The sequence below is a fragment of the Pelophylax lessonae genome, assembly GCF_965119305.1.
Source record: "Pelophylax lessonae genome assembly, chromosome: 6".
Classification (NCBI taxonomy): Eukaryota; Metazoa; Chordata; class Amphibia; order Anura; family Ranidae; genus Pelophylax; species Pelophylax lessonae.
In genome coordinates, this window is record NC_138773.1 from 65,294,147 (window position 1) to 65,314,164 (window position 20,018).

The 20,018-nt window shown below is 41.0% G+C and overlaps 1 protein-coding gene across 1 annotated transcript in view; it reads left to right on the top strand.

Annotated features, from left to right (window-relative positions):
* LOC309558611 (uncharacterized protein) overlaps positions 1-20,018 on the top strand; it is a 99,299-nt gene that overhangs the window by 9,286 nt on the left and 69,995 nt on the right. The window contains exons 3-8 of the mRNA XM_082261679.1: positions 2,730-2,805; positions 7,148-7,328; positions 12,130-12,320; positions 13,330-13,443; positions 14,192-14,306; positions 15,046-15,519. Coding sequence (XP_082117805.1) covers positions 2,730-2,805; positions 7,148-7,328; positions 12,130-12,320; positions 13,330-13,443; positions 14,192-14,306; positions 15,046-15,519 — 1,151 coding nt within the window. The remainder of the gene's footprint in view (positions 1-2,729; positions 2,806-7,147; positions 7,329-12,129; positions 12,321-13,329; positions 13,444-14,191; positions 14,307-15,045; positions 15,520-20,018) is intronic.

The window sequence follows — 20,018 nt, forward strand, 5'->3', positions numbered from 1 at the left end:
TTTCTTTACTTACCTCGTATAGAAGAAAATATACTTACCTTACTTCCTTCTTCCTCCCTTCGGCGGCCACGGCGATTCGTCACTTCCTTGGTTTTGCAATGATTCCTGGGAGCTGAACGTCATCACTCCCAGGAATCAATGCGCCTGCACCGGCCCCGACGTCAGTTCCGGCGCGCGCGCGTCATTCCCTTCTAAACAGCTTCTGGGCATGCCCAGAAGCTGTGGAGGGATGACGCGCGCACACCGGAAGTGACGGCGGGGCCGGTGCAGTGCATCGTGGGACCGAAGAAGACGGAAGAGGACACAGAAGAGGATCGCGCTGGCTTCAAGCTGCCCACACCTGAGATGGCAGCGCTGGACAATACTTTTGCAAGGTAAGTATTTCTCCTAACAGGTAAGTGCAACCCGGGACAGATCAGAGGCTAGCCATTGTGGAATGTACTAGCCCTGACTGTCCCGGGGGTATTTTTATTAAAAAAAATGTCCCAGGGTGGAACTCCTCTTTAATGAAGGTACAACATTTAGCAATTCACATGGTTGATGAATTAAACAGGCACTTCTAAGTATGCAGGCATCTGGGTTAAAGCTTTCCACATAGACCATCCTCCACACCACCATTGATGTCATCCCTTCCACGCTGCGCTCCATGAGCGCTTCAAGCCTCACTTTCAGATCGCTCTACTGTAGGGTAGTCTTCCCACTTACGATGGCAGATTGACAGCGGTGAGAGCCAGTGGTGAAGAGGACAGTTTATGTGGAGAGCTTTATCCCGGATGCCTGCATACTTAGATGTGCATCTTTTAATCAACTAAATGTTGAATTTTGTTATTAAATGTAACCATATTGCTACACTTAGAGGCACTTCTCTTCTCTTATACACGGTAGTTCCTGCTGGATTTTGCTTCTAATCCCCTTGTGGAGGCGCCATTTGTGGATGGACATTTTATGATTACACAGCCCATCACATTGCTATAATCTTTTTATATGGACTATAAACTGAAGGACTTATGAATAAATGGTTGTGGAACGAATCGTCTGAGTTTCCATTATTTGTTATGGGAAAATTTGCTTTGATAAAAGAGTGCTTTGGATTACAAGCGTGTTTCCGGAACCAATTATGCTCACAATCCAAGGTTTTACTGTATATGTTTTACAAAGGGTGGGACCTATCTATCTAAAGTTTCTTTGAAGTCACATCTTGATTGGAATGCAGAATAGTTGTTCACATAGGCTTGTTACTTCCAGTAGTTGTTTGGCTGTACAGTTCTTCAAAGGCCGAGATAGCAATCTTGCAAATGAAGAGGTGGGAAACTGATGTTCTCATTTTTTTTTTTTTTTTAATGAATCTTTATCTGATGTTCTCATTTTGACCATCTGCTTCATTACCAATATGTTTTTATATTAAAAATATATTTTATTTATAACTAAAATGGCTGTTCCCTTTTCCCCTTCACTTGCATACTAGTATATCATTAGAAACCAGTAATGACAGTATTATGGGAGTTGTCATATTTGACATCCTTCTAAAAACTCTAATTGCTTGGCTGCCTCTGGCTGTAACCCTTTTGTGACCAGGGGTCATTGAAGCCTAGATGCACAGAACGTATTTACCAGCATCAGTTACCTCGATAATAATGAATCTACCTACATATTAGTTACATTATTTTATAATGACACCTCAATTATAGTTGCATGATAATGACATGTAAAGCTTTTATTTAGTAAACTGTTTAATACATTTGCTGCTTAGTTTTTTTTTCATTATAAACTGTTAAATTGACAAAATCAATTTTTCTTCTTTCTGTTTTTACCTGTCCATTTCCATCCCACCCAGCCCCGGCGTCCCATTAACAGGGCCTTTATGCCCAAGGGGGCAGGAAGGACCGGCTGATCATGTGACCACTGTGATCAGCTGTCAAAGTCTTTACATGATCAAGAGTTGGTCCCGCTGATCATTAGTGGAGACCGAGAGCTCAAGCTCTGTGCTGGGAGCGCTCAGTGAGCGCAGAAACATTGGCCACCCAGTGATGCATATGTGTACCGTGTAGGTGTTAAGGCGCACTCTATACACTATAGACATGGATGAGCAAGTTTGGGGTGGAAAAACTTGATTGGCCCGCACAGAGTCCTGACCTCAATCTGATAGAACACATTTGGGATGAATTTAGAGCGGGGACTGCGAGCCAGGCCTTCTCTCTAACATTAGTGCCTAACCTCACAAATGTGCTTCTGGAAGAATGGTCAGACATTCCCATAGACACACTCCTAAACCTTGTGGACAGCCTTCCCAGAAGAGTTGAAGCTGTTATAGCTGCAAAGGGTGGGCCAACTCAATATTGAACCCTACGGACTAAGAGTGGGATGCCATTAAAGTTTATGTGTGTGTAAAGGCAGGTGTCCCAATACTTTTGATAATATAATGCACATATATCTTACGCGGGCAGCAACAGGTTAACAGGCTGTCAATGAACCTCTGTCTATGTCTATGTAGGGCACAAATGAGTTGGCGGGTTTGTTTTGTAAACAAACACAAGTGATTGCTCTGCTTGGCTCTCTGATTGATCACTCAGACTTGTTTCCAACTGTTAGTTAGGACCAGGAGCTGTCAGTGAAAGCTCACTGGAACAAGGAGCTATCTCAACAGCAGTGGCCTCCAGACCTCCCTCATCATGTATATAACTACTGTATTTGGCGAAAGTAAATTTTTTTTATTTTATTTGGGTACACAGAGAGATCTTAAGAAGAGATTCCCACTGGAAGCCGGAGCTGTGAACAAGTCAGAGAGAACTCTGCCCAAACTGAAAGGTAGGTACTCCTCTTGTGAGAATACCATGTATGATATAACTGTGGTACAGGGCATTATATCATGGCCATATCACATAACCAACTGTCACTGTATTCAGATAACTTTTATGGGTGCACACAGCACTCCTTGCGCTTGTTCATGATGGCAATAATACTTTCTTCATCTGTTGCCTGTACAGAAAGAACAGACAGGTAGAATTCAGAACTATAACACATTTCAGCAAGGGAAAAATTGCGCTGTTAACTTACAGTATTAACCAAAGATTGTGATTTCCCCTGAGGTGGGACTTTGAAGGCATAATACAAAATTATTTGTTGACGAAAATGTATATTAAAATACTGAAATTGTATTAAACACAATATACAAAAGATATACAAAAAATGTCTTCACATTAAAGTTTAAGCAAGCATAATTATATACAAAGTGTCAGACTCAACCATCCAACCCAAAGCAGATGCCCGGCGCGTTTCGAGGTCACAGCCTCTTCATCAGGGGTAACTGGATGGTTTTATGGTTGACTGTACACAAGTAATAGATGCTTGCTCGGATAAAAACAGGATGCATTGGAGCCTGGCCGGAGCTATGTGGTTATGGAGTGGAACCCATACAGATCAATAATGCCAATGTGTTTGATAGGTAATATGTCCTCTATAATCGGACGAGCTGGAGTCCAATTGGCTATCACAACTCAGCTTAAAGCAACACCATGCAAGGACTCATTTAAGCATGAACAGCAAAAAGGATGTGAGAAGCGTGTGTTCCCAAGTCTCCAACGGCAGGCTGTGCTCGTCAGCTCGTCCGATTATAGAGGACATATTACCTATCAATCACATTGGCAATATTGATCTGTATGGGTTCCACTCCATAACCACATAGCTCCGGCCATGCTCCAATCCATCCTGTTTTTATCCGAGCAAGCATCTATTACTTGTGTACAGTCAACCATAAAACCATCCAGAGTTACACCTGATGAAGAGGCTGTGACCTTGAAACGCGTCGGGCATCTGCTTTGGATTGGATGGTTGAGTCTGCCACTTTGTACATAATTATGCTTGCTTACACTTTAATGTGAAGACATTTTTTGTATATCTTTTGTATATTGTGTTTAATAAAATTTCAGTATTTTAATATACATTTTCGTCAACAAATAATTTTGTATTGTGCCTTCAAAGTCCCACCTAAGGGGAAACCACAATCTTTGGTTTATCAAATAGGGATGTGGCACATAACCTAGAGGACTTTCACAAGAGCATACATTAACTTACAGTATTACACCTAAGGAGCTGCAACTCTCCTGTGAGATACACACAGAAACAATTACAAACCCTAATTATGATAAGAAGATAAGAAAATATGGAAACGTGAAAATACAAATGTGAAAATATAATTGTGAAATAATATAATATAATATATTGTAAAATAATATAATTGTGAAAATAAAAAATATAAAGTCCAGGTTGTGATGAAACAAAGTCCTTTAAACTTTAAGCACACCATCCATCACCAGAAAAGGGCACCTCCACCTTATGCTGGGCCCGTGGCGGTGTCAAACTGGCGGTCCTCCAGCTGTTGCGGAACTACAAGTCCCATGAGGCATTGCAAAGCTGACAGTTACAAGCATGACTCACAGGCAGAGGCATGATGGGACTTGTAGTTCTGCAACAGCTGGAGGGCCGCCAGTTTGACACCCTGACGTAGCCGAAAAATCATTCAAATTAGTTTTTGAATAACGAACACACAGCAGTGAGAGCAGACGATCGTGCCATCATGTAATGACTGAATTTTGATTGACAAAATGGACATAAATGAATCAGTTTTTCGTATGCCTAGTGCAAACAGTTCAAGCGAGAAACACATTAACCTTTCAATTTATCGTTCGTTCGGTAGATTTTTCCAAACTGTTCCTATGATTTTTGAGCTCTGAAAAATTAAAATCGATTTTCTATTTGTGCCCATTAACTGGACAAAAACGAACAGACCAAATGACAGATTTTCAAACAATTTTTCGGCTAATGTATGGCCAGCATTAAAGAGTGCTTGTTTGCAGTGCCAGCATGCAGGGACCTCCAGTTATGGAATGTCAATATCACTTGTGGTTTAAAACCCAGCCAGGGCCTCTATCTATCCAGGGGAGCTTTAAGTTGGAATAAAGAAATCCGCCTTTAGGAAAACTTGATCACGGAAGATCCCCAAAACAGATATGAACTCGTCTAAGTATAAAATCCCTAAACGTTTTACTTTTAATAAAATAGATTCCACTCCCAACAAAGACCTTTAAAGTTTGTGCTGATAATATCCAAGCCGGCCAGCTCTGCACAGCAGCCCGTACTTTGAAAGATATGCGATGCGCAATGACATCATCGGTAGGCGCCCTTCACATTAAAAGTTAATATTCCAATGCATATATTTCAATTAAAATATTCGCTTTTCATGTGACAGATGCCTTTAGTTCTACTTTAAAGCCTATACCCCTTAACCTAATTTACCTGCAATGGAATCCACTGGTTGATTTGACAGCAACTGTAGGACTAATTTGCCTACTTAAATCATTTTACATAGTCTTTTTGGGGAAATAGTTTTTTACCCTAATGCAGAGAATGCGTTAAGGTAAGAAAAACCTTCTGTCTTCAGAACCACTTTAAATTATGTATCCAATAAGTGAAATGGTCATACACAAATTCTGCCAGTAGATGGTGCTACTGTGCTTTCTGTCATTCTGCATTTCTCTTTATGTACAAGGATTCTGTTGTTACTTTAACCCTCCTCTTATGTTAGAATTCCGTTACTATCCATGATGTTAGGGTCAGTTTTGACCCGTGTTTTAAATCAGCCATAAAATACCCTCTGAATAATTATTTATCATCAAATTTGTTTCTTACCTCTTGGTTACCTTGTTAGGCTTCTTTATCCTTGAAAAGATTGGTTTTAATATTTTTGGTGTGACCCCTAGACCTTTCTTTTGATAGCATACCTCTCATTGTCAAATTTAAAAAATGGTAAAATAAAGTCAGCAACTCTGAAATGAATTTGTCCTATGTTTCTTCACTTTATTTAGAGAAGCAGGCAAGCAGGAAAAGAGATAGGCCCCTCCCTAACTACAGCTCACAGGGTTGAGAGGGGATTGGCTGTCACTGTTACTAAGCAGAGAGAGTGTTTATGATTTCAGTTTTGGAACTTATTAGTGTCCTAAAATCCTATATTATAACTGGGTCAGAATTGACCCTAACACCATGAACGTCTTGATTTTCACCACAGTATTTTATAATTTAGTGAAAAGGATTATTTTTCTATTACATTGTTTAAATAGAGGTTCCTGACAAAGTAAAAAAATCTTGATGCAATAAACAAATTTATGTGATACTTATAGACATTCAAAACCTGAAAACGGGTCAGTTTTGACTCTAACACAAGAGGAGGGTTAAATATATAATTTAGGTTGTTATATCATCATTTACCTGAAAGTAGTTTTTATGTTGCTTTCATTTGTTCATGCCTATTTCATTTTTTCAACATCGCAGTTTATTTACCGATTTGCAGTGTCTGCACCTGCTCTATGGCTTTTAGCAGAGGCGTAACTAGAACCTTCAGGGCCCCGATGCAAGAAACCATGAAGGGCCCCCCAGACCCCTGGCCAGGGCCCTTCCCTTCAAGCCCAGGGCTCGTCCCACTAATCCTGGGGCTCTTTACTCTCATTGCATGGCCTTTTATTATGGTCCCGCATCAGGATCCTTTCACAAGTTCTGCAGTGGGCCCCCTTCCTGCAATCTTGGGGCCTCCCCACACTGGTGAAATGCCAGGGCCCGGTCGCAAGTGTGACCTTTGAGATCCTAGAAGTTCACCCACTGGTTTGCTACCGGGCCCCCTGGAGCATGGGGCCCGGTAGCGATTGCAACCCCTGCAACCCCTGTAGTTACGCCCCTGGCTTTTAGGACATGACTCAGGATGCTTGTTGGACAGTTACTTAAATAAAAACCCTTAGTCTGCTATGTTTAACCACTTAACTAATTTCCCTGGAACAGTAAAACACAATCACCATTCAAGAGGCTTTAACATACACTTATGTTATCTTTTCTATTTGGGCTGATTCACATGTTTATTTAAGAACAAGATTCTAGATTCCTTTTAATTTGAGTCACTATAAAGTAGCTGTGGATGCATGAAGTTATAACATTTCCCAGACCTATGAGGTACTGTATGTGAATGTGATGAATTGCTTTTTAGTTTTGGACAGAGTTTGAAAAAGCTAGCCATTTTCAAAATGTAATTATAAGAAATGAGGGAACAGTCCAAGTCCCAAAGGATTTATATATAAAACTCAATCTGTTAATTAAATTTTTATAGATGTCCCAAGGACATTAGGAAAGAAGAAAGGATCCAAGCAGGTATTGGAAAGACTCCAGAAACTGGAGACCTATTCACAGTTGGTGCTGAGGTTGGACGCCAAGATCTCACAATGCGATATCGTCGTCCAATTCTTCACTCTGAAGAGCCATGACCTCAATCCATCTTTCCCAGATGACAGGTAAGGTTCCGATCTGCAGTTATGTCCTTAATAATGGTGCTGTCAGGAGATAATTAACTAAGGGTAGTCAAGCATGGACATCAGAGATCATTTTATATGGAGGAATCAGTTTCGACTGACTATCTGATCTTGTGTACAAAGATCAGGTCACAGTATAATTACTAGACAAGGACCTGATTGGACTGACTGGAGGAGATTGTTCATATTTAGACTAAGGCTGCCCAGGGCTGCTGTTAGAAATGATGGGGCTTTGTACAAACTAACTGACCGAACAGTGAACCAAGCCTAAGAGGCGGCTCCAGCCGAATGAACAAACCACTCATTTATGCAGCCAGAATTCATGTGAGAACGAACCCTTAACTAGTTCTGGACCGGAAGGATTTGCCCCCTTAATGACCGGGCCATTTTTTGTCGATTCAGCACTGTGTAATTTTAACGGAAAATTGGGCAGTCTTGCAAAACTGAACCGAAATAAAATTGATGTCCTTTTTTTCCCACAAATAGAGCTTTCTTTTGGTGTTATTTGATCACCTGCGTGATTTTTATCTTTTGCGCTATAAACAAAAAAAATGCTCCAATTCTGAAAAAAAAAAAAAAAAAACAATACTTTTCACATTCTGCTAAATAACACTCCCAGAAAAATTTTTTTAAAATCATAATTTTTCATCTTTTTAGGCCAGTTTGTGTTCTGCTACATATTTTTGGTAAAAAAAAAAAAAAAAAACACAATAAGCGTATTTTGATTGGTTTGCGCAAAAGTTATCGCATCTACAAACTAGGGGAAAGATTTATGTCATTTTTATTTATTTTTTTTAATAGTAATGGCGGCGATCTGCGATTTTTCGGGGGACTGCGACATTGAGGCGGACAGATCGGACCCCTGACATTTTTTACACTTTTGGGGAGACCAGTGACTTTACTACAGTAATCAGTGCTATAAATATTACTGTTACTGTAATGATGACACTGGCAGGGAAGGGGTTAAATACAGTGGGAATCAAATGGTTAAGTGTGAGCCTAGGGGAGTGTTTTCTAACTGTATGGGGGATGGGCTTGTGAAATGACCACAGAGCCCTGTGATCCTATATAGAAGAATCACAGGCGCTCTGTGATCATTTCAGAGAGGAGAATGGTCAGCTGTGTTTACAACAGCAGACCGTCCTTCTCTCTTAGCGGGGAATGATCGCGGGTGCCCGGCGGGAATCGCGGCCGCCGGTCCCGTGGATTGGCATCCCTGCTGTCTAGTGGGTTCGGAGCGCACCGCCGACGGCGCACACTTGCCCCGCAGCACCATGCGAGGGACCGATGTAGGGCTACGTCGTTTCGCGCAGCCGAGCCAGCCTGCCCCAGTAAATATGCGGCGGGCGGTCGGCATATTGTTAAAGTGATTATAAAGTCTCGTTTTTAAAAAAAAAAAAATAACAAACATGTTATACTTACCTCCTCTGTGTAGTTGGCTTTGCACAGAGCAGCCCGGATCCTCCTCTTCTCGAGTCTCTCTTCAGCGCTCCTATCCCCTCCCTCCTATCGAGTGCCTCCACAGCAAGCAGCTTGCTTTTGGGACACCCCAGCTGAGCTGCAGCTCCGTGTGTCCATTCAGGCACGGAGCTGTTGTTCGGCCCCGCCCCTCTCTATCTCCTGATTGGCTCACTGACTTTGATTGACAGTGGAGGAAATGGCGCCAATGACTGTATCTTAGCCAATCAGGAGGGAATGTCCCAGGATAGCCAAGGGACTTGTGGACATTGCTGGACAGAGAAACACAGGGAGGGCCACGTGGGGATTGGTTCCAGTAATTGCGCCCATTCCTGCTGCCCTGGGTCCCCCTGTTGAACCTATGGGGCTGGGCCCTATACAGAAAGGCAAGTGCTAGTGCTACATCCTTATCAGTGGCCCTGAAGCTGCCCATACACTTCTCCAATAATTCCTGCTGGCTTGGCCTAAATTCAAGCAGTGCCTGGCCCTGCCGGCGCCTCTCTATTTGCCAAAATCCAACTGTTTAATGGACTTTTTGATCAAAGGAGCCTGTTGGAAAATTGTCAACTGAACAGCACCTTTATTCGATCGGATGCAGGCACTGTTCTTTTAATTACAATAGCCTGGCAGGGGGATTCACCTGTCCGTGTTGCTTAGCATGGATGAAGAAATCTATACCTGTATGGCCAGCATTAGGCTGCCTACAGAGGGTCAGATATCTTCCCTAGAGGTGCGGGTCAGCCCATTTTCTGAGTTGCTGGAATAAAAGGATCCACCATGATACATGGCCAAAGATGACAAAGCCACATTCAAAAAGCTCAGATTCTTCCCTCTTCCTTTATAACTAATAGGACATTCTTTCTGTGATTATGAAAACCTCAGATGGCCAGAGGAAATTTGGTATTTAGCCTCTAGGAACATCAGAGATATCTTGATGTAGGTGGTGCTCAATGCTCAATTCACAAGCTTTTTTTTGGGCTGTTGGGTTACACTAAGACAATGTATAGAGGTTTGCTGTTTGTTGAAATGCACATGATCAAGGAAATGGGCTGATAATTAATTAACTTCTTGTTAATATGTGCATCCAACATTAAGGCCATTTCACACTGGTGTGCTTCTCCAGGGGGACAAAAGTGCATGAAAACGATTCCCCCTTAAATCCCATGTAACTATTCACACTGCAGGTGTGCTGGGCTTTGAAGAGTCCTGCATGTTGCACATCGGCACATCCATTGCTGGGAGAAGGTTTGCCGAACAAGTACTAGTTCAAGCACATTGGGATTGGCCTCTGCCCGTCTGATCAGGCTATAATTGGACTCCAGTTGTGACACTTGGCTCCTAGTTTGCACATTCTATCTGTTGCATGTCCATTGGCACTACCTTGACTTGATACTTGCATTAAACCCTCCTTACAAAACTACTAATTCCTGTGGGTGCTGTCAAAAAATCCTTGCTTTTATCCGATGGCAAAACAACTCACTGGTGTTCATATCTTCACCAACCATAAATAACTATTTCCAGTACAGTCCCTGAAGAAGAGGTCTCCACCTCAAAACGTTGGATCATACATGGAATAGTCGGTTGAGTGTATATGCACACCTTTTTACAAAACACCAGTTTTGCCAAATTTTAATTGTATTCTTGAACATATTTTGTATGTGTTTTTCCTATATATATTTTCATGTTTATTAATAAAACCTTTATTATATTCAAATAATTATACTCTCAATATAACTTTTTTTGAGTGACCTATAAAGTCCCACCCCTAGGGGATTTTCCACAAATATGCTCTATTAACCGGGATGTGGCACTCACTTTCAGGAACATAGCGGGAACACACCTACAAATTGTAATGAAGGGGGGTAAATCTTCCCGTAGCTGAAGTGGTTAAAAAAATTGGGCTGCTCAGTCTAAAATGCCGGGCCTATTTTTTGTCCCAGTCAGGGCCTGTCCATAAGGATTAGATATGGTTGTATACTGTATATTCTGTACATCAGGTTATTACAAGCAGTAGAGGGAAAACAGTTTCAGAAGGCTCTACATAGAAAATAGTTGTCTTAGTAAATAGCAATAAGAGAGCAATAAGCAAGTTCCTTATAACCTCCGTGTTGGTTGTAATGGGTGCGGTATATTACGGGAAGGAAGAACAAAGTGATTTTTTCCTTATCATTTATTGGGCTGTTTGCTTTCTCTTTTAATATTTGCATTTTGTGTTTGTTGTATTAGAATTGTGAAAGCAGATGCCTGTTTATATAATGTGTCATGGAGTTATATATAGTATATAACCGTATCACAAGAAGCCTCTGAAATTGAGTCACTGACTGTCAACAACGGGACATGTCTAAACACGTGTGAGAAACAGGACACATCCACTGTTAACTGATATTTCAGCTATAAGGGGAGTCATAGATGATAACATTTTCTTCCCTACAACCATAATCGTTTGGTTGATGGGGGAATCCCTCCCGCAGTGCTATTGTGTTTTTCTGTCAGGGAGTCCTAAATATCAATTATGTAATAGCAATAAAAACATCTAACGGGACTGTATTTTCTTTTTCTGTAAATTGTATGCAGATGTTCGGTTCGCATTATCTTTAGGTATGGTCAGGAACTAGCCAAGGTTCAAACTCATAATCAGCAGAAACAAACAGTGGTCATGAACTAGCCAAGGTTCAAACTAGTAATCAGCAGAGACAAACAGTGGTCATGAACTAGCCAAGGTCCAACCGGGATAGAGCAGAGACAAGCAGTGCTCGAAAACTAGCGAGCGGAGTATAAAATGGGAATCAGCAGAGACAAGCTATGGACAGGAACTAGCTGAGGTCAAACTGGGAATCATCAGAGACAAGCTGTGTTCAGGAACCAGCTGAATCAAACTGGGAATCAGCAGAGACAAACCGTTGTAAGGAACTTACTGAGGTCTGTAGCAGAAAAGCAGAGCAGAGACAAATCCAAGGGCAGGACGGATCAACAACAGAAAAGCATATCTTAGGAACAAGTTCAGGGCTTAAGTCACATAGTAACAGCTGAAGACAATCCAGAAACTTCTTAGTTGGACATTGTTCCTTAAATAGGCCATCTGGTGCCAAGATTGAAATTACAAATGTGTGTCTGTGCAACTGTGCACGCAATGTGTGCATAAATTAGCGTGCTTGTACAAATATGCATGCATGCACAATGACTGATAATGACCCTTTTTCTGAGTATTGGTACCTGCGCACCTCTTCTTCTAAAGTCGTCCTGATAAGCTTCGTCAGCTAAGACCTAGGCTAATTAGATAAATAGCATAACATGTTCATCCCTCATGACTTCTTTGTTTTCCCAGCGTTGTCATTGTGCCTCCTGAGAAAAAAGAGGAGAGAATCATTGCCTCACCGCTTACCCCCATTATTTCCAAGCCTGTGGTCCCAGCCAATTACTTGTGTGTAGCGGACTATGAGACTGTAGACCTGAGGAACAGACTGTTCAAGGTGAAGAGAAACGAGCTTCTAGATGTCCTGCTAAAGGAAAGCTCAGGTATGTCATTATATGGGGGCTCCTCACCCCCATATCTTACAATAGAGGTCTGGATCCAGAAAATATGGGCAGTCATTTTCTATCTCCAGGTTCTTTTTCAGAAAGTAGTTTACCTATAGTTTCTAATAATAGAATACCAAACTACAGTCTATTCTTTTTTAAATTTGAATAGAGATAACATTTCAGTTATGTTTTTAACTCTCTGTCTGTGACCCCATTGGGAAGATTAGCTCTCATTCCTGTCCCTTTGACACCAGTACAAAGAATTGAGGATGCAGTTGACACTTGGGTTTTCAAAAGGCAATATTAGCTGATAGAGGTTCTAACACTTTCCCACTGTATCCAAAATTAAATATTAGGTTTTGGTTTGAGGTAAGCTTTAATACATCTCTATTATCTTAAATATCCCTATTTGAAGAAAATTCCCCATTGGGTGGGACTGCTGGTAGGTAGTGCAGGCACATTCATATTGACCCATCATCATGATGGGCTGCCCCAATAGCAAATATGCAAGAAGTACAGAAGGTTTGCCCTTCCGAATGGCTCCCAGAAGTCAATATCTTCCTCCTAAGTTGCCTTAGGGATAGTGGCCATAGCCAGACTGAGGATTCCTATGTGCTCCAAGGGACACCTGTACAGATCTGTTAGATCTCAATGCTGTTCATTTTGGCACTCTGACAATCCTGGACTGCTGCATGTGTGTGTGTGTATATATATATATAAATATATATAAAACCAACATCACTTTATGAGATAGAGGTGCAACAAGAAGTAGGAAACCCTTTACAAGGTGGGGATATTATCGCTCTTAGACAGCTTGTTCTGATGACAGCTATAAAATGTGAATTTTCCATCACTTTTGGTGATCACCAGGACAATTGGAGAGGTAAATCTTCCCAGTAGGGGCATAGAAACAGTAAAAACCTGACCCTTTAAAACATTATGCAAAAATGTAATTGTTGCCCAGTGTTTGCATATTTGCCTTACACAGCTGTTCTATGTAATGCAGGCTGGTGGCTGGTGGAGAACGAAGATCGCCAAATAGCTTGGTTCCCTGCACCTTATCTTCAGGAAGAGAGAAACTGTGAAGCAAGTGACAATTCCATGGAATGCCAAGAAGAAGGTGAATATTGACCTAATCTTGTGTCTTCTAATGACTTAGAAACCAGACTTGCAATACTTTACAAAAATATAGTTTCTGTAAGAACTGTAGTAAAATGAAATGGCATTGTTACCTACATTAAATCCGACCAAAAGCATGCAAATACCTACCTAGGAACCAAGGGGAGGACAACACTGGTCTCTCACAGGAACTCCAAACTCTACAACTTGGTTGAAGGTGCTTGTGTATTGAAGGAACTGCCTAACAAGTTGTGGAAATCTGGGTGCAATACCATAAGCATCTGATACTGGGAGTGCATATTTGTGTCCCTAGGTTGGATCTTTACAATAGTGTGTCACATAACATCAAATTGGGGCAGGACCAGAATGTTTGTGGCTCCCTAACCAATGACATGCTTTTTTACATTTCTGCAGTTAGTAAATAGCTGTTGGCCCTATTGCATAAGACCAAAAAGAACTGTTTTTTCCAAACCGTCATACATTGATAGGGTTCATTTTGTGAGTGCTGTAACAGGCAAATAAGAGGAGAAAAGTGAGTATGTCTGTCTATACATTCATTAGCTGAGTGTCATTCAGAGGATGAATTTTCTAATTACAGCCTTCCTCTATTGTCTATGGTTTCCCCCAGTGTTTAAGGCCAATATATTGTCACTCATTTGATAGGTGTGAGAGATCATCCATCATAAAGGGGCAGGAGTTACAATTTTGGGATCTGTGACCATTCCTCACTCTGACTTTATCCCTCTTAGATATGTGTGTGGTGACAAAGGGCTATGAGGCTCAGAATTCCGATGAACTCACCGTCATGATCGGCGTAGTGGTGAAAGTCTTGAAAAAGTCAGACAATGGATGGTGGCTGGTCAGGTGAGATCTTCTATTACTCCGTCCTAAACCATAAAGACCGATAATTATAAAAACTGAAGACCTGGAGTGAAAGAATATTGGGACTGACTTTGCAGAGCTCCTGCAAACGCAGGTTGCCTATCCACCTTACTGATCTACTGCAGACCATGTGATCTGACTTCATGTTTATATTCTAATGTGCATGCTTGCTTTAGGTCAGTGAATACTGAAGCCACAATCAGTCAGGAAGCTAGGTCAGCAGTGGTGGACACCATAAATCCCTCAGTACCGATTTACCATAAAATGACTCTATATGGCTACATGCCCATATGAGGTCAATGTCACTGACCTAATATAGCTATGTTGCCATATTAGGTCAGTGATGTCATGAGCCTCCCTTCCTCTTTGTGTACATGCAGCTGGGAGGTGGGTAACAGCCATGCCACAGTTGATTGGGCTGGCACCAAAGCCTTCTTTCCAGGTTCTGCTAAACATGGGTTCCTACTAATCACAAATGTCCTCACAGAGACATGTAGGGCTAAGGTTGAGGGCATGTCTGATCTGGTCTGTTTGATTAAAGAGTTCACTGGGCAGTGTGGTCAAAATAGTACCTATTGGGCTGCACATTTAAACTTAGACACACTGCACAGCTGGGAGGAAAGTGGAGAAAATATAATGGAAATTGAGCCTATTAGTACAATATCTATTTCAGTGACTTTAACCATACTGATATACAATTTTTGGTTTATTTTTGCTGCAGCTATAACAGAAGGACAGGCTATATCCCATCTCTTTATCTAAAGCCTTACACAAACCCCTGTGAGAAGATCCAGAATATCCTTCGCAAGGAACACCATAAATCTACACCCAATCTGTATAGAGATGTGTATTCATTTCTCCACCAAAAACCGTCAGTGGGTGACCATACGCTGATTGGAATCACCTTAGAGGAAAGATTGAGGAGCCAGTCACTGGACTCTGAGGCCAGATCTGATGCAGATTCCGACATAGACAGTATGACAGGGAGCAGACGTAATTCTTCATATAGCGAGAGCTCATCTCTGAACAACTCCAACCCATCACTAGCAGAGTCAACCTCAACATCTGTTCTTCCCAAAGTACCTCCTAGACCTAACCCAAACCAAATCATACAGAAGTGCAGTACTGTCACCAAGAAGAGGCTGCAAAGGTCGCTAGCAAATCTGGAAAATGCTGGCTATCCTGGGACCAAACTGTAATCCACATGCTGTAAAGGGGTTTTCCGGTTTGTAGCAAACATGTCTAACTTCTAAAGATGTCCCTGACCCTTTTGCAAAATCGTGGCACACCAAACTGCAAGGTGCTGCTGCATCATGTGTTTTGGCATGTGCTTAAACGCTGTTTTAGCAGATGCGGAAGGGGGGGGGAGGCCATTAAGAATTAATTGCACCACTGCATCTCTGCTAAAGGGCTAAAGGCTCTATGCATGTAAGGGAACCACATGATTTGGTGAGTGTTTTTGACATGCACAGAATGTGACCATAGAGAATATGAAGGATTACACAAACTGTGAAAATCTAATTTTGCACAGGCAAGAAAGGGTCAAGCTGGAGTGGACTCCATATTGCACAAAACGAGGCAGATATTCTGCTTCCATGTAGTGCCACCCACCTTGTCAGCACATCTGATGCTGCTTTAAAGAATCACAGGTGCTTGCCTCCATTTAAGGAAATCAGCTTACATTTTCAAACCAAATTCCAAAAAAGTTAAAAACCTTCTTTAGGTATCATTTTTGGTCTCAAGTTGAAGGAATTCTAATCCTTATTATTTTTGAGTTGGGCAGATGTTATAAGCAATGAAGTATAGCCCTCCGTACTGGAGATTAGACAAATGTGTCCTAGGATCTCCGCCCTAGGTGCCATCTCTTCAGTCTTATGTCTAGAAGGTAGATGCCAAAGATTTTCCAGATCCAGTGTCCCCATGTTGACAGTGGCTGTTGTCAGCCAGCACTCTCCTGGGTCTTGTGTCCTCTTATTCTTTTTGCCCCATCTGGCCTCATCTATGGCTGTTTTGATATGTGTTGGTTTTAGCTTGCTCTAACCCTTACTATACAAGTGTATTTTGTGTGGCCCGCAAGTTTTATTCTTGGCTTGGCCCTATATATCTTACAGCAACCCTACTCTGAGGCATTATAATACACTATGAGGTTGGTATAATATAGACATGAAAAACAAAAAAGCTAAAAACTTGGAAAACCCCTCCAAGGATCGTTTGGGAACGCATAGTACTTTGTGTTTACTCACAGTGACTCTGAGCACTAACTAATGTCTGAGAGCACTGGCAGCAGCAGTCTCTATTCAATATGGAATTGTTACAATATATTGGCAAAGTTTGCCTGAAAAGTGTGCCATCAGTGCACAGGATTTCCTAGCGGTAAGGCTATACCTGTAGTAGAATTTTTTCTACCTATGTTAGATGCAGCAAATAGTGGTTCATTGTATGCATCAATATTGTATATGTGTAGGCAGTTTTGTATAACCTTTAGAGATCAATGCCACCCAAAATGAATGGCTTAGATTTAGATAGGTATCGAAGAGATGTGCAATCCCCTACTAGCCTAGTAGACTCTGTGTTTCCACCTACTTCCAACAAGGCAAGTATGAAGGTGTTAAGAGATATTTGTAAAGACTGTAACACTTGGTCAGGACTGGCAATTGTATATGATAAAAAGGGGAGACATCATTTGACAACATTTTGTAGCAACTCTAGAAATCTGAAAAACCACTTTCGGGTGAAAGCGACTTTTAGGACAAATGGCAGTGTACAACACTCATAGCAACTAAACTGCAGGAATCAAATGGGTTGTTAGTCCTGTAATCCAGGGGAACCAATCATAAAACATCTGATTACAATACACTGCTGACACCTATTTGGTTGCTATAAATAACTGCCCATGATTATTCTTTATATTGTTTTTTGGTTTTGTTGCATTTCATTGTACAATGACCCCAGCTTTTTCAGTAACCTGAATTTTTGTAAAAAATACTTAATAGGGGTTTAACAAATATATGAACATTTTGGGACATTTTTTTTACTTTTTTACCTAATTATTAACTTTATTAACTAATTATTAACTTTTTAGTCCGGATGGATGACATAAACATAAAGTCAGTTTATATATCATATTTTTGTGATAGAACATTGGGGTCACCTTTGCAGATGAGTCAGTGCTGTATGAAAGGGAGAGGCTCAACCAATGGGCTACATATCTGTAAAGCAGGTTAGGTTGTGGGAAAATTTGGTGTCACTGACACTGATGTTCTGCAGGGGTGCGGGGAGGATGTCCCCCCTGATTTATTAACACTTGAAGTAATGTACCCTTGCACAATCGGGAGATTTTAAAGGAAGGCCTTCTTGTTTATTGAAGTCCTTAATCTGCAGTTGTATAATCATGACTTTTTAATTTGTGTTCTGTTATGTACTTTAGATATACTGTATGTGACACAGATTGTCATTTTTTGTTATTTTATTTTCTAGTAGCGCAGCACTTTATAATCTTATGTACAGTATACTCAAAGTGGATCATCCATTTCAAATATGTTAGATTCCATTTCAGGCGGACATCCCTTCATTTCATTAGAATAGGCAAGTAGAGATTTTAGAGCTGAAGGCAATGTTTAAATGTAATTCTTTTGTTGAACAATTTTTTTTCCTAATTAAGCATTTTTTTTAAGAAAAAATGTATAATTACAATAAATCGATTTCTTATATTTCATTTTATTCAACGTGTGGTATTTCACTGCTTTCAAAAAACATTTCTAATAAAAAATAAATGTTACAGTTTTTTATGATCTAAATAAGATTGGTTTTGGTTGTACATATGAAGATTTGATACCAACTTGCTAAAGTGTTTATTTACCTACTTAGAAATAAGGAGGCTATGGAAATATGATGAGCCTTTTTTAAACATTTAAGGCACAGAGGTGGAGGACTGGATCATCTGGAACATGCTATTTGTTGGAATTTTTTTAAATTAACTTTTTTCATGCACTTGTGTGTGGGGATTAAAAATGTCACTTTCTGCTAGTGGTTGACTATGTTCATTCTCCATGGTCCCACTCTATGTAGGAACATACCCCCCCCCCCCCCCCCACACTTACTTGTTTCCAGGTAGGACTGGGGACTATGAACTATCAGATTTGTGGTGTACATAGAGCCGTATACGTGATCACAAATAATATGCACTGCTTGTTCCAAAATGGAGGTTTGGAATCTCACAAAGGACGTTGCAAGGAGGCATAAAATTATTTCCTGAAAAATACATTACAGGGCCAAGTAATGGATGTGTATGGATTATTTTTGGAGAATATGTATATCTTTTAGTGTCATTTTTAGTTTTTATACTATTCCCCTATAATCTCTATAAGTATAAGTGGAGCTTTGCTTTAAATATATTGTTTCGTGAACACATAGGGATGTTATAGGAGTCATAGTGGAACTGCCACCTTGTACAATGGGATCAGTGGCCACAGGAAAGCAGAAGGCGATGTGTTATGCTGTTCACTCCAATTGTTCTACTGTGTCAAAGGGACTGAGAGTTCCTGCCTGTAATGGGCCTTTTCTGAACCAGCAATATACTGTTGGTTCCACTGGGAGTGAGCAGCAGGTGCTGTACATAGGAACCACGTTTGTGCAGGAGGAAGGAAAAAGGAGATCTTTGTAAATAGGGAGGAAGTTGTCCCTTGTTCTGTGTTTTGGACATTTTCAGGTTGGGCATCTCATAATTCCCTACCCCTTCCAAGTTAATAAAACAACATAAACAAGCCAAGGACTGATTTTCTGTGTTGGAGTGAATGAAGGAAATGCTATATGATTGGCTGTGCATCAGCAACTCCTATGGGGGTAGAGCTACATTATAAATTAGCATCAGCCAGTAAAAGAAGAAGAATACCTATCTGTCCAGATGGGTTGTGATTCCAATCTTGGCTCTCTTGCAGATCTACAAATGCCACTAGATTTTTCCACTCTCAGATGTTTTAGATAATGTATTGATCACAGTGTGCCGTGGTTCCACCCACTGACTTGTTAGAGGCCCCAGCAAACTTAGAACTGTCATTTAGTTGTCTAAATAAAGGACAGGTAACAGGGGAGCTGCCAGCATAGTCAGTACATTATTGGGGCCAGATCAGTGGACAGAAGTTGTTAGGAAGATTGAGGCAGCAGTGCAGAGAATTTTTAGGTCTCATGCACACAGGGCATTAGACAAAATTAGCTGCAAAGCCACTACCAACGCCAGGAAAAAGTGGCTGTAAAAACGTGCTTTTAGTAGCTTTCTGTATTGGCGGTAGTGCACATTAGCTTTTAGCAGCGTTCCCTATGAGAGCCTATGAGAGCAGTCTTTGATCCGACTTTTAGCCCACTGATTTGAATTGAAGTAGCATCTAAGTCAAATCATGATGATCCAACTTGTGGTGCGACTTGTGCTCTGAGGATCTTGAAGGGGAACCCCACGACAAAATGTAAAAAAAAAACAGCATGGGGTCCCCTCCCCAAGTTCCATACCAGGCCCTTTGAGTCTGGTTTAGATCTTCAAAAGGAACCCCACGCCAAAAAAAAAAAAAAAAAAAAAAAAAAACAGGGCATGGGGTCCCAATGGTCTGGTATGGATTTTGAGGGAAACCCCCCACCCAAAAAAAAAACCCTGCGTGAGTTCTCCCCCAAAATCCATATCCGAGCCTGCAGCGAGCACCCCCT